General features: G+C 33.5%; 1 protein-coding gene across 1 annotated transcript; it reads left to right on the forward strand.

Moving 5' to 3' along the window:
• Positions 1 to 12,138: 12,138 nt before the first annotated feature.
• LOC139868934 (putative F-box protein At4g29970) lies at positions 12,139 to 13,697 on the forward strand. Its single transcript, XM_071857268.1, has 3 exons — positions 12,139 to 12,507; positions 12,762 to 13,369; positions 13,664 to 13,697. The coding sequence occupies exons 1-3, from the start codon at positions 12,139 to 12,141 to the stop codon at positions 13,695 to 13,697; spliced, it is 1,011 nt and encodes a 336-aa protein (XP_071713369.1).
• Positions 13,698 to 14,035: the final 338 nt, after the last annotated feature.

Consider the following 14,035-nt stretch of genomic DNA (forward strand, 5'->3'; position numbering starts at 1 on the left):
TAATAATAAATATATATATATGTATTTATAAAAATCTGTTTATTTATTTGATTATTATATAATTCATATATTAAGATATTAATACTAATAATAATAATAATAATAATAATAATAATTATTAGTAATACAATCAAAAATTTAATAATAATACTAATAATTATATTAGTAATAATAATAATGATATCAAAATAAATGACAATAATAATACAGATATGATAAAATTAGTAAATTTAATAATAACTAATAATAATCTTTATATCAATAATAAAAATGATAATAAAAATCTTATTTATTAATAATAATAATAATAATATGAATAATAATAATATAACTTATACATGTCAAATTTTATATATATATATTTATATCTCATATTAGAATTAATAATATTAAAAATACAAATATTAATATTAGTATTAACCTTAGTAATATTAATGAAAGTAATATTGATATATCATTTATATTCAATCTTGTAATTTCAAATAATGTAATTAACTTTACATTTCACTACTTAGATAATACATATTCTATAAAACAATATATTAGAAAATTTAATATTTATATATATTACTATATTCATATAATATTAATTGTGTACATAATTCATATACATATATATCTATATATATATTTATTTTAATAACATCTTACTTATTTTGTATATTGCTTTACACATTTACTTCAGATGATTAAATGGTATTATATTCATTAAATTTTATTTATATTTTTATCTACATATTTAATTACACATAATTGTTCGTGAATCGTCGGGAATAGTCAAAGGTTAATTGAATTTATGAAAATAGTTCGCAAGTTTTGAGACTCAACAGTACAGACTTTGCTTATCATGTCGGATTTCATATAAAGATTAAGTTTAAATTTGGTTAAAAATTCCCGGGTCATCACATATGTGTGGTGTCCATTTCGAAATTGCCTCTTGTACAGGTTTGATTTGTCTACTCAAACTAAATTTAATATTATTGCCTGATTATATTTAATGACATGTTAATATATTGGTTTTGTGAAGTAGCACCCTTACCAGCGATTTCACCTACACCTCAAGTTTTTCTAGGGTCGACTACCAATTCTAATGTTGCTTGTAAGTAACTCTTGAAAGCGTAAAGTTAAACATAAATTCTTAACATAATAGGTAGTAAAGTGTTATAATGATAAATTGTTATAAATTCTTAACATAATAGGTAGTAAAGTGTTATAATGATAACTTGATATGTTGTTATGTAATTGTAAAAGCTTCCCCTGTCGCAACAAGTACTTATAAATCTGGCTTCATGGTACTAGGATCTCACCGCAATGACGCCATGAAGTTGAATGGATCATTGCAGATGTCGATGACAGTTGTTTTGGCCATGTTCACTTTCATATCGACTCGCACACTATCTTGAAGATTTGGTATGTGTGGCTTGAATAGAGTTAGCTATTTGCTATAACTATAAGTAAATAAATTATGTAATTTTGATTTAAGATATAATTTATCTAAATAAGCGGTAGTTATAACATTATGGTGATTATCCGTGTTTATATTGTTGTCATCATCTGCATGTGCTCTTTGATCCTCTTAACCTTACTCATTAGATCACTTGTAACGTGCGTTATAAGCAACGAAATCATCCCAACACGCTAGGTATCAGGTCGTAGCGCTGGCGTGCTGGCCAAAACTTTTCTATCGTGTTGAGCTGCATCACGCGAAGATGGTCCAGCGTGTTGCTTATTTATTACGTTTTTAGTATTATTTTAATATATTTATTTAATATTTAATACTTTGTTATCCCCATTTCACCCCACATTTTAATCATATTTCAACACATCTTACCATCACGCCACCCCACTACTCACCTTCATCCCGTCAATAGCAACATCACTGCTAACTACCCACTCCACCCCTCATAACGTCAAAAAAAACCCACCACCACTATATAATTGCGTTAAAATTAACAAGTAACATTCAACTTAGTAACCAATTGCTTGAACCATACGGCTTTGGGTCATATGAGAATTAGGAGCTCAAATTCAAAAAGGAAAAGTAGAGTCAACCACATCAAAATATTGTTAGATCGGTCTTATAGTTTAATTTTGATCAAGATTAAACGTTACTATGACTTCAAAACGAGTAAGTTTATTCACTACCTTTTTTGTATAATTTTTGTTTGTTTTTCAGTTTTATCATTTACTTTTATATTACTCCGTACATACATTTGATAAGTTCATCGGGGTTGGAATTAGATTTCTCTATTTTTATGCCCTTTCCCTTATTATTTTCTTTTGCCTTTTTAAATTCAGTTGGGGTAATTTCTATAACATCATCGGAATTCTCGTCGGAATCCGATTCATCGGAGAATTGGTAATCCTCCCAATATTTTGCTTCCTTGGTGGAAACACCATTGACCATAATTAACCTTGGTAGGTTGGTTGGGGATTTTCTTTTACTTAACCGTTTTATTATTTTCCCCACCGGTTCTATTTCTTCATCCGGTTCCAATTCTTCTTCCGGTTCCGATTCTTCTTCCGGTTCCGACTCTTCTTCCGGTTCCTCTTCGGGAACTTGTGAATCAGTCCACGAATCATTCCAATTTACATTTGACTCTTCATTATTATTAGGTGAGTCAATGGGACTTGTTCTAGAGGTAGACATCTATCACATAATATCAAACGCGTTAAGAGATTAATATATCACATAATATTCACATGTTAAAAATATATAGTTTCCAACAAAATTTGTTAAGCAATCATTTTTCAAGTAAACACGGTCGAAGTCCAGACTCACTAATGCATCCTAACAAACTTGATAAGACACATTAATGCAAAATTCTGGTTCTCTAAGACCAATGGCTCTGATACCAACTGAAATGTCCCGTTCTTATTGATTAAAAACGTTCCATATTAATTGATTTCGTTGCGAGGTTTTGACCTCTATATGAGACGTTTTTCAAAGACTGCATTCATTTTAAAACAAACCATAACCTTTATTTCATCAATAAAGGTTTAAAAAGCTTTACGTAGATTATCAAATAATGATAATCTAAAATATCCTGTTTACACATGACCATTACATAATGGTTTATAATACAAATATGTTACAACAAAATAAGTTTCTTGAATGCAGTTTTTACACAATATCATACAAGCATGGACTCCAAATCTCGTCCTTATTTAAGTATGCGACAGCGAAAGCTCTTAATAATCACCTGAGAATAAACATGCTTAAAACGTCAACAAAAATGTTGGTGAGTTATAGGTTTAACCTATATATATCAAATCATAATAATAGACCACAAGATTTCATATTTCAATACACATCCCATACATAGAGATAAAAGTCATTCATATGGTGAACACCTGGTAACCGACATTAACAAGATGCATATATAAGAATATCCCCATCATTCCGGGACACCCTTCGGATATGATATAAATTTCGAAGTACTAAAGCATCCGATACTTTGGATGGGGTTTGTTAGGCCCAATAGATCTATCTTTAGGATTCGCGTCAAGTACCATTTCTCTCATATCTCCAAATTTTGGTACCCAAATGCTTTCAGCCCTATACCGGGTTCCGTCTTCCCGAATATTAAGATGCTTCTCCGATCCTTTGGGTATTTCATCCTTTAAATTTCCCTCTTTTAAAACTCCTTGTTGTGCCTCCTTTATTTGAGTAGTAAGGTTATTATGAATCATTATATTCATAGATTTTACTCGAATGGGTTCTCTGTCCTTCCTGCTCAAGGCATCGGCTACCACATTTGCCTTCCCCGGGTGGTAACGAATCTCAAAGTCGTAATCATTCAATAATTCAATCCACCTACGCTGCCTCATATTCAGTTGTTTCTGATTAAATATGTGTTGAAGACTTTTGTGGTCGGTATATATAATACTTTTGACCCCATATAAGTAGTGCCTCCAAGTCTTTAATGCAAAAACAACCGCTCCTAATTCCAAATTATGCGTCGTATAATTTTGTTCGTGAATCTTCAATTGTCTAGACGCATAAGCAATCACCTTCGTTCGTTGCATTAATACACAACCGATACCTTGCTTTGATGCGTCACAATAAATCACAAAATCATCATTCCCTTCAGGCAATGACAATATAGGTGCCGTAGTTAGCTTTTTCTTCAATAACTGAAACGCTTTCTCTTGTTCATCATTCCATTCAAATTTCTTCCCTTTATGCGTTAATGCAGTCAAGGGTTTTGCTATTCTGGAAAAGTCTTGGATGAACCTTCTGTAGTAACCAGCTAGTCCTAAAAACTGGGGTATGTGTTTCGGAGTTTTAGGGGTTTCCCACTTTTCAACAGTTTCTATCTTTGCCAGATCCACCTTAATACCTTCTTTGTTCACTATGTGACCGAGGAATTGAACTTCTTCCAACCAAAATGCACACTTTGAAAACTTAGCGTACAATTCTTCCTTCCTCAATACTTCTAACACCTTTCTCAAATGTTCACCGTGTTCTTGGTCATTCTTTGAGTAAATAAGTATGTCATCAATGAAAACAATGACAAACTTGTCAAGGTATGGTCCACACACTCGGTTCATAAGGTCCATGAACACAGCTAGTGCATTAGTTAAATCAAACGGCATGACCATAAACTCGTAATGACCGTAACGTGTTCTGAAAGCAGTCTTTGGAATATCATCTTCTTTCACCCGCATTTGATGATACCCGGAACGTAAGTCAATCTTTGAATAAACAGACGAGCCTTGTAGTTGATCAAATAAGTCGTCGATTCTCGGTAGTGGGTAGCGGTTCTTGATGGTAAGTTTGTTCAACTCTCGGTAGTCGATACACAACCTGAATGTACCATCTTTCTTCTTGACAAACAAAACAGGAGCTCCCCACGGTGATGTGCTTGGTCGAATGAAACCACGCTCTAAAAGTTCTTGTAATTGGCTTTGCAGTTCTTTCATCTCACTGGGTGCGAGTCTGTAAGGAGCACGAGCTATTGGTGCAGCTCCTGGTACAAGATCTATTTGAAATTCAACGGATCGATGTGGGGGTAATCCCGGTAATTCTTTCGGAAATACATCGGGAAATTCTTTTGCAATGGGAACATCATTGATGCTCTTTTCTTCAGTTTGTACTTTCTCGACGTGTGCTAGAACAGCATAGCAACCTTTTCTTATTAGTTTTTGTGCCTTCAAATTACTAATAAGATGTAGCTTCGTGTTGCCCTTTTCTCCGTACACCATTAAGGGTTTTCCTTTTTCTCGTATAATGCGAATTGCATTTTTGTAACAAATAATCTCTGCTTTCACTTCTTTCAACCAGTCCATACCGATTATCACATCAAAACTCCCTAACTCTACTGGTATCAAATCAATCTTAAATGTTTCGCTAACCAGTTTAATTTCTCGATTCCGACATATATTATCTGCTGAAATTAATTTACCATTTGCTAATTCGAGTAAAAATTTACTATCCAAAGGCGTCAATGGACAACTTAATTTAGCACAAAAATCTCTACTCATATAGCTTCTATCCGCACCCGAATCAAATAAAACGTAAGCAGATTTATTGTCAATAAGAAACGTACCCGTAACAAGCTCCGGGTCTTCCTGTGCCTCTGCCGCATTAATATTGAAAACTCTTCCGCGGCCTTGTCCATTCGTGTTCTCCTGGTTCGGGCAATTTCTAATAATGTGGCCCGGTTTTCCACATTTATAACAAACTACATTGGCATAACTTGCTCCGACACTACTTGCTCCGCCATTACTCGTTCATACACCATTTGTTCCTTTCGTTCTATTAACCCCTGGTCCGTAGACCTCACACTTTGCCGCGCTATGACCATTTCTTTTACACTTGTTGCAAAATTTGGTGCAGAACCCCGAGTGATACTTTTCACACCTTTGGCATAGCTGCTTCTGATTGTTGTTGTTGTTGCGGTTATTATTGTTATTGGGATGATTGTTGTAGTTGCTATTGTTGTTGTTGTTGTTGTTGTTGTTGGGCCGTTTGTTGTAGTTGCGATTGATGTTGCGATTGTTGGGATAATTGTTGCGATTATTGTTGTAATTGCTGTTGTTGTTGTATTGGTGATTCTTATCACCGTTTTCCTCCCACTTTCTTTTGACTTGCTTCACATTGGCCTCTTCAGCAGTCTGTTCTTTAATTCTTTCTTCAATCTGGTTCACTAGTTTGTGAGCCATTCTACATGCCTGTTGTATGGAGGCGGGCTCGTGTGAACTTATATCTTCTTGGATTCTTTCCGGTAATCCTTTCACAAACGCGTCGATCTTCTCTTCCTCATCTTCGAATGCTCCCGGACACAATAGGCACAATTCTGTGAATCGTCTTTCGTACGTGGTAATATCAAATCCTTGGGTTCGTAACCCTCTAAGTTCTGTCTTGAGCTTATTGACCTCGGTTCTGGGACGGTACTTCTCGTTCATCAAGTGCTTGAATGCTGACCACGGTAGTGCGTACGCATCGTCTTGTCCCACTTGCTCTAGATAGGTATTCCGCCATGTTAACGCAGAACCTGTGAAGGTATGCGTAGCGTACTTCACTTTGTCCTCTTCAGTACACTTACTTATGGCAAACACCGATTCGACCTTCTCGGTCCACCGTTTCAATCCGATCGGTCCTTCGGTTCCATCAAATTCCAAAGGTTTGCAGGCAGTGAATTCTTTGTAGGTGCATCCTACACGATTTCCTGTACTGCTAGATCCAAGGTTATTGTTGGTATGTAGCGCAGCCTGTACTGCGGCTATGTTTGAAGCTAGAAAAGTACGGAATTCCTCTTCATTCATATTCACGGTGTGTCGAGTAGTCGGTGCCATTTCCTTCAAAATAATCAAATGGAACAAGTTAATCATACAGAATATTAAGAGTAGTTAATAGTATTTCGTAGCATAATATGAACTCATTTATAAAAGCTTTTTCTTCATATTAGCGTTTTATAAGTTTAAATTCGGGTAGTACCTACCCGTTAAGTTCATACTTAGTAGCTAATATACAATTCAACTACTACAATTCTATATGAAAAACTGATTATAATAATATTTCGCGTTCAAACTTTTACACAATATTTTACAAACTTACAATACCGCTTATTTTACAGATAGCATGAAATATAGCACACAATAAATTTGATACAAGATGGTTGTGAAGATGATTCTAGCTAGTACACAAGTCGTTCAGCAAAGGCAATAAAGACACGTAATTCATACGTCCAGAAACAAGTCATGCATTCTGGTTTTACTAGGATTACTTCCCATCCTTGGTCTTGTGGAACATAACCGTTATGGCCGTTGATAAGACAGCGTGTTGTAACGTTGTCAAAGGGACGAGGGTTACGTAATGTCCAACAGTCCCGTAACAATCTAAAAACCTCATTTCTTACCCCAATTACCGACTCCGTCACTTGTGGGAACGTTTTGTTTAATAGTTGTAGCCCGATGTTCTTGTTCTCACTTTGGTGAGAAGCGAACATTACTAATCCGTAAGCATAACATGCTTCTTTATGTTGCATGTTAGCCGCTTTTTCTAAATCAAGAAGTCCAATATTCGGATATATTGAGTCAAAATAATTTCTTAACCCATTGCGTAAAATAGCATTTGGGTTCCCCGCAATATATGCGTCAAAGTAAACACATCGTAACTTATGGATTTCCCAATGTGATATCCCCCATCTTTCGAACGAAAGCCTTTTATAAACCAAGGCATTCTTAGAACGTTCTTCGAATGTCTTACAAACTGATCTCGCCTTAAATAGTTGTGCCGAAGAATTCTGACCGACTCTAGACAAGATTTCATCAATCATGTCTCCGGGTAGGTCTCTTAAAATATTGGGTTGTCTATCCATTTTGTGTTTTTATACTGTAAAATAGACAAGAGTTAGATTTATAAAAGAAAAATACTTATTAATACAAGCAATTTTTACATATATCATAAAGCATAAGCACACTATATTACATATATTACACCACACGAATACAACTATCTTATTCCGACTCGCTTGTTTCTTCTTCTTCTTCGGTTTTGGTTCGTTTTGCCAAGTTTCTAGGGATATATGATGTTCCCCTAATACGAGCAGTCGTTTTCCACATTGGTTTAGAAAAACCTGGTGGTTTAGAGGTTCCCGGGTCATTGTTACAACTTAAGGACTTCGGGGGTTGACGATACATATAAAGTTCATCGGGGTTGGAATTAGATTTCTCTATTTTTATGCCCTTTCCCTTATTATTTTCTTTTGCCTTTTTAAATTTAGTTGGGGTAATTTCTATAACATCATCGGAATTCTCGTCGGAATCCGATTCATCGGAGAATTGGTAATCCTCCCAATATTTTGCTTCCTTGGTGGAAACACCATTGACCATAATTAACCTTGGTAGGTTGGTTGGGGATTTTCTTTTACTTAACCGTTTTATTATTTTCCCCACCGGTTCTATTTCTTCATCCGGTTCCAATTCTTCTTCCGGTTCCGATTCTTCTTCCGGTTCCGACTCTTCTTCCGGTTCCTCTTCGGGAACTTGTGAATCAGTCCACGAATCATTCCAATTTACATTTGACTCTTCATTATTATTAGGTGAGTCAATGGGACTTGTTCTAGAGGTAGACATCTATCACATAATATCAAACGCGTTAAGAGATTAATATATCACATAATATTCACATGTTAAAAATATATAGTTTCCAACAAAATTTGTTAAGCAATCATTTTTCAAGTAAAAACGGTCGAAGTCCAGACTCACTAATGCATCCTAACAAACTTGATAAGACACATTAATGCAAAATTCTGGTTCTCTAAGACCAATGGCTCTGATACCAACTGAAATGTCCCGTTCTTATTGATTAAAAACGTTCCATATTAATTGATTTCGTTGCGAGGTTTTGACCTCTATATGAGACGTTTTTCAAAGACTGCATTCATTTTAAAACAAACCATAACCTTTATTTCATCAATAAAGGTTTAAAAAGCTTTACGTAGATTATCAAATAATGATAATCTAAAATATCCTGTTTACACATGACCATTACATAATGGTTTATAATACAAATATGTTACAACAAAATAAGTTTCTTGAATGCAGTTTTTACACAATATCATACAAGCATGGACTCCAAATCTCGTCCTTATTTAAGTATGCGACAGCGAAAGCTCTTAATAATCACCTGAGAATAAACATGCTTAAAACGTCAACAAAAATGTTGGTGAGTTATAGGTTTAACCTATATATATCAAATCATAATAATAGACCACAAGATTTCATATTTCAATACACATCCCATACATAGAGATAAAAGTCATTCATATGGTGAACACCTGGTAACCGACATTAACAAGATGCATATATAAGAATATCCCCATCATTCCGGGACACCCTTCGGATATGATATAAATTTCGAAGTACTAAAGCATCCGATACTTTGGATGGGGTTTGTTAGGCCCAATAGATCTATCTTTAGGATTCGCGTCAATTAGGGTGTCTGTTCCCTAATTCTTAGATTACCAGACTTAATAAAAAGGGGCATATTCGATTTCGATAATTCAACCATAGAATGTAGTTTCACGTACTTGTGTCTATTTTGTAAATCATTTATAAAACCTGCATGTATTCTCATCCCAAAAATATTAGATTTTAAAAGTGGGACTATAACTCACTTTCACAGATTTTTACTTCGTCGGGAAGTAAGACTTGGCCACTGGTTGATTCACGAACCTATAACAATATATACATATATATCAAAGTATGTTCAAAATATATTTACAACACTTTTAATATATTTTGATGTTTTAAGTTTATTAAGTCAGCTGTCCTCGTTAGTAACCTACAACTAGTTGTCCACAGTTAGATGTACAGAAATAAATCGATAAATATTATCTTGAATCAATCCACGACCCAGTGTATACGTATCTCAGTATTGATCACAACTCAAACTATATATATTTTGGAATCAACCTCAACCCTGTATAGCTAACTCCAACATTCACATATAGAGCGTCTATGGTTGTTCCGAAATATATATAGATGTGTCGATATGATAGGTCAAAACATTGTATACGTGTCTATGGTATCTCAAGATTACATAATATACAATACAAGTTGATTAAGTTATGGTTGGAATAGATTTGTTACCAATTTTCACGTAGCTAAAATGAGAAAAATTATCCAATCTTGTTTTACCCATAACTTCTTCATTTTAAATCCGTTTTGAGTGAATCAAATTGCTATGGTTTCATATTGAACTCTATTTTATGAATCTAAACAGAAAAAGTATAGGTTTATAGTCGGAAAAATAAGTTACAAGTCATTTTTGTAAAGGTAGTCATTTCAGTCGAAAGAACGACGTCTAGATGACCATTTTAGAAAACATACTTCCACTTTGAGTTTAACCATAATTTTTGGATATAGTTTCATGTTCATAATAAAAATCATTTTCTCAGAATAACAAATTTTAAATCAAAGTTTATCATAGTTTTTAATTAACTAACCCAAAACAGCCCGCGGTGTTACTACGACGGCGTAAATCCGGTTTTACGGTGTTTTTCGTGTTTCCAGGTTTTAAATCATTAAGTTAGCATATCATATAGATATAGAACATGTGTTTAGTTGATTTTAAAAGTCAAGTTAGAAGGATTAACTTTTGTTTGCGAACAAGTTTAGAATTAACTAAACAACTGAAATCTTGTGATTCACCTTTATGTACAGATTATGCAAAACATTAAAACTATGAACTCACCAACCTTTGTGTTGACACTTGTTAGCATGTTTATTCTCAGGTTCCCTAGAAGTCTTCCGTTGTTTGCTTATATGTTAGGCAAGCTATGTGCATGGAGTCTTACATGGCATATTTTTCAAGTAAACGTTGCATTCACCAAATCATCACCATGTATCTTATTTTGACTGCATTGTCAACGGAAGTACTATTGTAAACTATTATATTACGGTGATTGTCTATATGTAGAAATCATCAGATGTCGAAAACCTTTGATTTAAATATTCATTTATGGTGTGCCTTTTCAAAAGAATGCAATATTTACAAAGCGTATCATATAGAGGTCAAATACCTCGCAATGAAATCGATGAATGACGTGTTCGTCCATATGAATTTGGAGCGATCGTCACAAATAAACATAGGTATTAATGTGTAGTCACGAGTAAATACATATATCACGGGTATAATAATTGGGTAAACACGGGTATTACTGTATAGTCGCGGGTTATAATTAAATTTTGATATGTTAACTAAAACCCAATGTATTTTACCTTAATATGATTCAATAATTGATTATGTATTTATAAAAATACACATATATATATTGTTAGAAACCTTTTTAATTCTTGATATCATACCTAGTTGATGTGTTTCATAAAATGCTTATTTATTATATTTTTAAATTAAATAATATATGACTTTTACTGAAAATGTGAGTGTTTAAACTAATTTTTCTCGGGTTTAATTTAAGAATATCCTACTTAATTAAAATGATTTTAAAATTCAATTATTATAAAATATGATATATAATATTTATAATAAGTACTGATACGTTTTGTTGTCTGAATAAATATTTTTCATGGTTTCAGTAACCGTAGTGTTTTATATAACACCTATAAAACTAATGTAATAATAAAATAAAAAAATAAAAAAAATTGGTGTGGTTAAACATTGAATTTAACAAATGGTTGTTAAGTATTTAACGGAAAAAATCGCGTTATTACACAAATCGTATTATAATTTTTTTGCGAAGCACTTTTTAAAGTTATTATAGCTGCTTAAAATCTATCTTATGACCTGTAGTTGATACTTGATAAACCAACTTTTGCAAAAAAGTTGTTAACCTTGGTGATAAAATCGATTGTCGGATATAATCGGTTATTAAAAGTGTATTAAGATAAAGTAGATAAATATAAATACGAGGACTATTTAATCAATATTCTATTTTAAAATTCATTAATTTCCAAATCAATATATCAATATATATATATATATATATATATATATATATATATATATATATATATATATATATATATATATATAGAATGATTTCAAATTGGATTTTAATTGAGTTTTTACTGTTCATTAATTTCCAAATGAATATATATAGAATAGAATAGAATATTACATTTAAAACACTTTGTTGTTGCAATTGCATTCCGTTCCCTAAAAAAATGGAAACCCTAAAACATGAACAGTCGATAGCTGCGTTCGATCGATTAGTGCGTAAATCAAAGGTTTCGTTCCCAATTGAAATCATTCAAGAAATCATGTCCAGACTTCCGGTTAAATCCATACTCCAATTTCGATCGGTTTCTAAACCATGGCTATCTCTCATTTTCGATCCATCATTCACCAAATTACACCTCACTCGATCCACCGCTAGCCACCGCATTGCGCTGTTGATCACCACTTTCGACACCGATACTCAAAAATATCACCTTCTCTCCGTCGCACCTGACGGTGGAGTCCTCACTCACCTCACGACACTTCCTAACCCAGCAACATCACCTTCTCCCTTCTTAAGACGCCCGCCACCTCTGGTAATGAACTTGGCGTTGAACATTTCGCTTTTGTTGTTAACCCTAGCACGCGTGAAATCTATAAACCCCCTTGTCCGTACCTAAAGCCTGATTATACTTTCAGTAATAATTTGCGTCCCTCTTACATGTTTGGGTTTGATGAGTTAAGAAATGAACATAAGATTTTATACATTAGGTTTCAATTGGTAATGCCTTTTACTAAACTGACTATCATTGAGTGTATGGTCTTCTCTTTGTTGAGTTATTCATGGAAGAAGATTAATGTGGATCCTCCTTTTGATATTGGTGGGAAAAATTACCGTTATACCAGAAAACACAGTATTTGTATCAATAGCATGATACATTTGATGCTTCATGATCCATGTGAAATTTTGGCGTTTGATTTAAGATCGGTGAAGTTTTCGATCATCAAACTTCCCAATGATGCTATTCCCATTAAAGATGGTACGAGCTACATTAAGAAAGGCAATAATGCATACAAAAGTAACGGTCCCGATTTCATAAAAATCAATGGTTTGTTGGGAGTTGTTTGTCATGATCGTGTAGTGGAAAGCAATGAAATGCACATCTGGATATTACAAGACTATGAAAAGCTTGTTTGGATTAGGGAAACCATTACATTCCCCAAGTCTTGGATTGATTTAGATGAGCCTTTCCCGTTAGATTCAGTTGATATGGATAAAATTGTTTTTTCTTCTCAAAAGGTGTCCGATGCTGCGATTAATGTGCCTATCTATGACTTGAAGACTAAGCGTTTTGAATTTTCACAATGCACTATTGATCATCAATTTCTACGCTCCGAGACAACTCAGTTTAATCATGTTACCAGTTATGTTGAAACTATCTTGCCTATAAAGAAAATGTAACAAGGAAATATTTGATGTTATAGATGTTGCTCGATAAGGAGAAAATATACCTATGAAAAAAGTGTTTTCTGGCTTGCACTTTGTATCTTTCTGGTTGTGTTTATTGTATTTTCTCGTAGACTTGCAGATGCTAAATGTTAAGTAGTTGTATCTATAGACTAGTTAATGAAATCTATGATCGACAATACATATATTTTGGAAGAATGCAATGTTATGACGGTTTTGGCCTTTTGGGAAATCATAACATGATGTTAATTGTCATGACTGTTTTGTTTAGTTTATTGCTACAGAGCTGCTACTCTAAACATGGGTGCTTGTGGGTGATGTTTATGGTAGGTAAGTAGACTAAGGTTATAAATTTATGAATGTTGCTTGACTTTTGACAGCCACAATCAATTTAATTATGTTTGATTGTTGTAATCTCAAAAAGTATGTAAGCTACGATGATTGAAGTCATACACATATTGCTTCTTGGTGATTTTCATCACTAATTTCAAATTTGAAGTTGATGCTATATGTTACGCTCTTATAAGAAGTTAACTATGACACTAACAAGTTATTAAATCCGACTGTAGTGCTTTCCGTTTACTTATTATACGTTTTAGGTAATTAGTGCTGATGATCATGATCATCTACCTCTTATGTCAAGTTAAGGTTCAAAA

This window comes from Rutidosis leptorrhynchoides, chromosome 9, assembly GCF_046630445.1.
Source record: "Rutidosis leptorrhynchoides isolate AG116_Rl617_1_P2 chromosome 9, CSIRO_AGI_Rlap_v1, whole genome shotgun sequence".
NCBI lineage: Eukaryota > Viridiplantae > Streptophyta > Magnoliopsida > Asterales > Asteraceae > Rutidosis > Rutidosis leptorrhynchoides.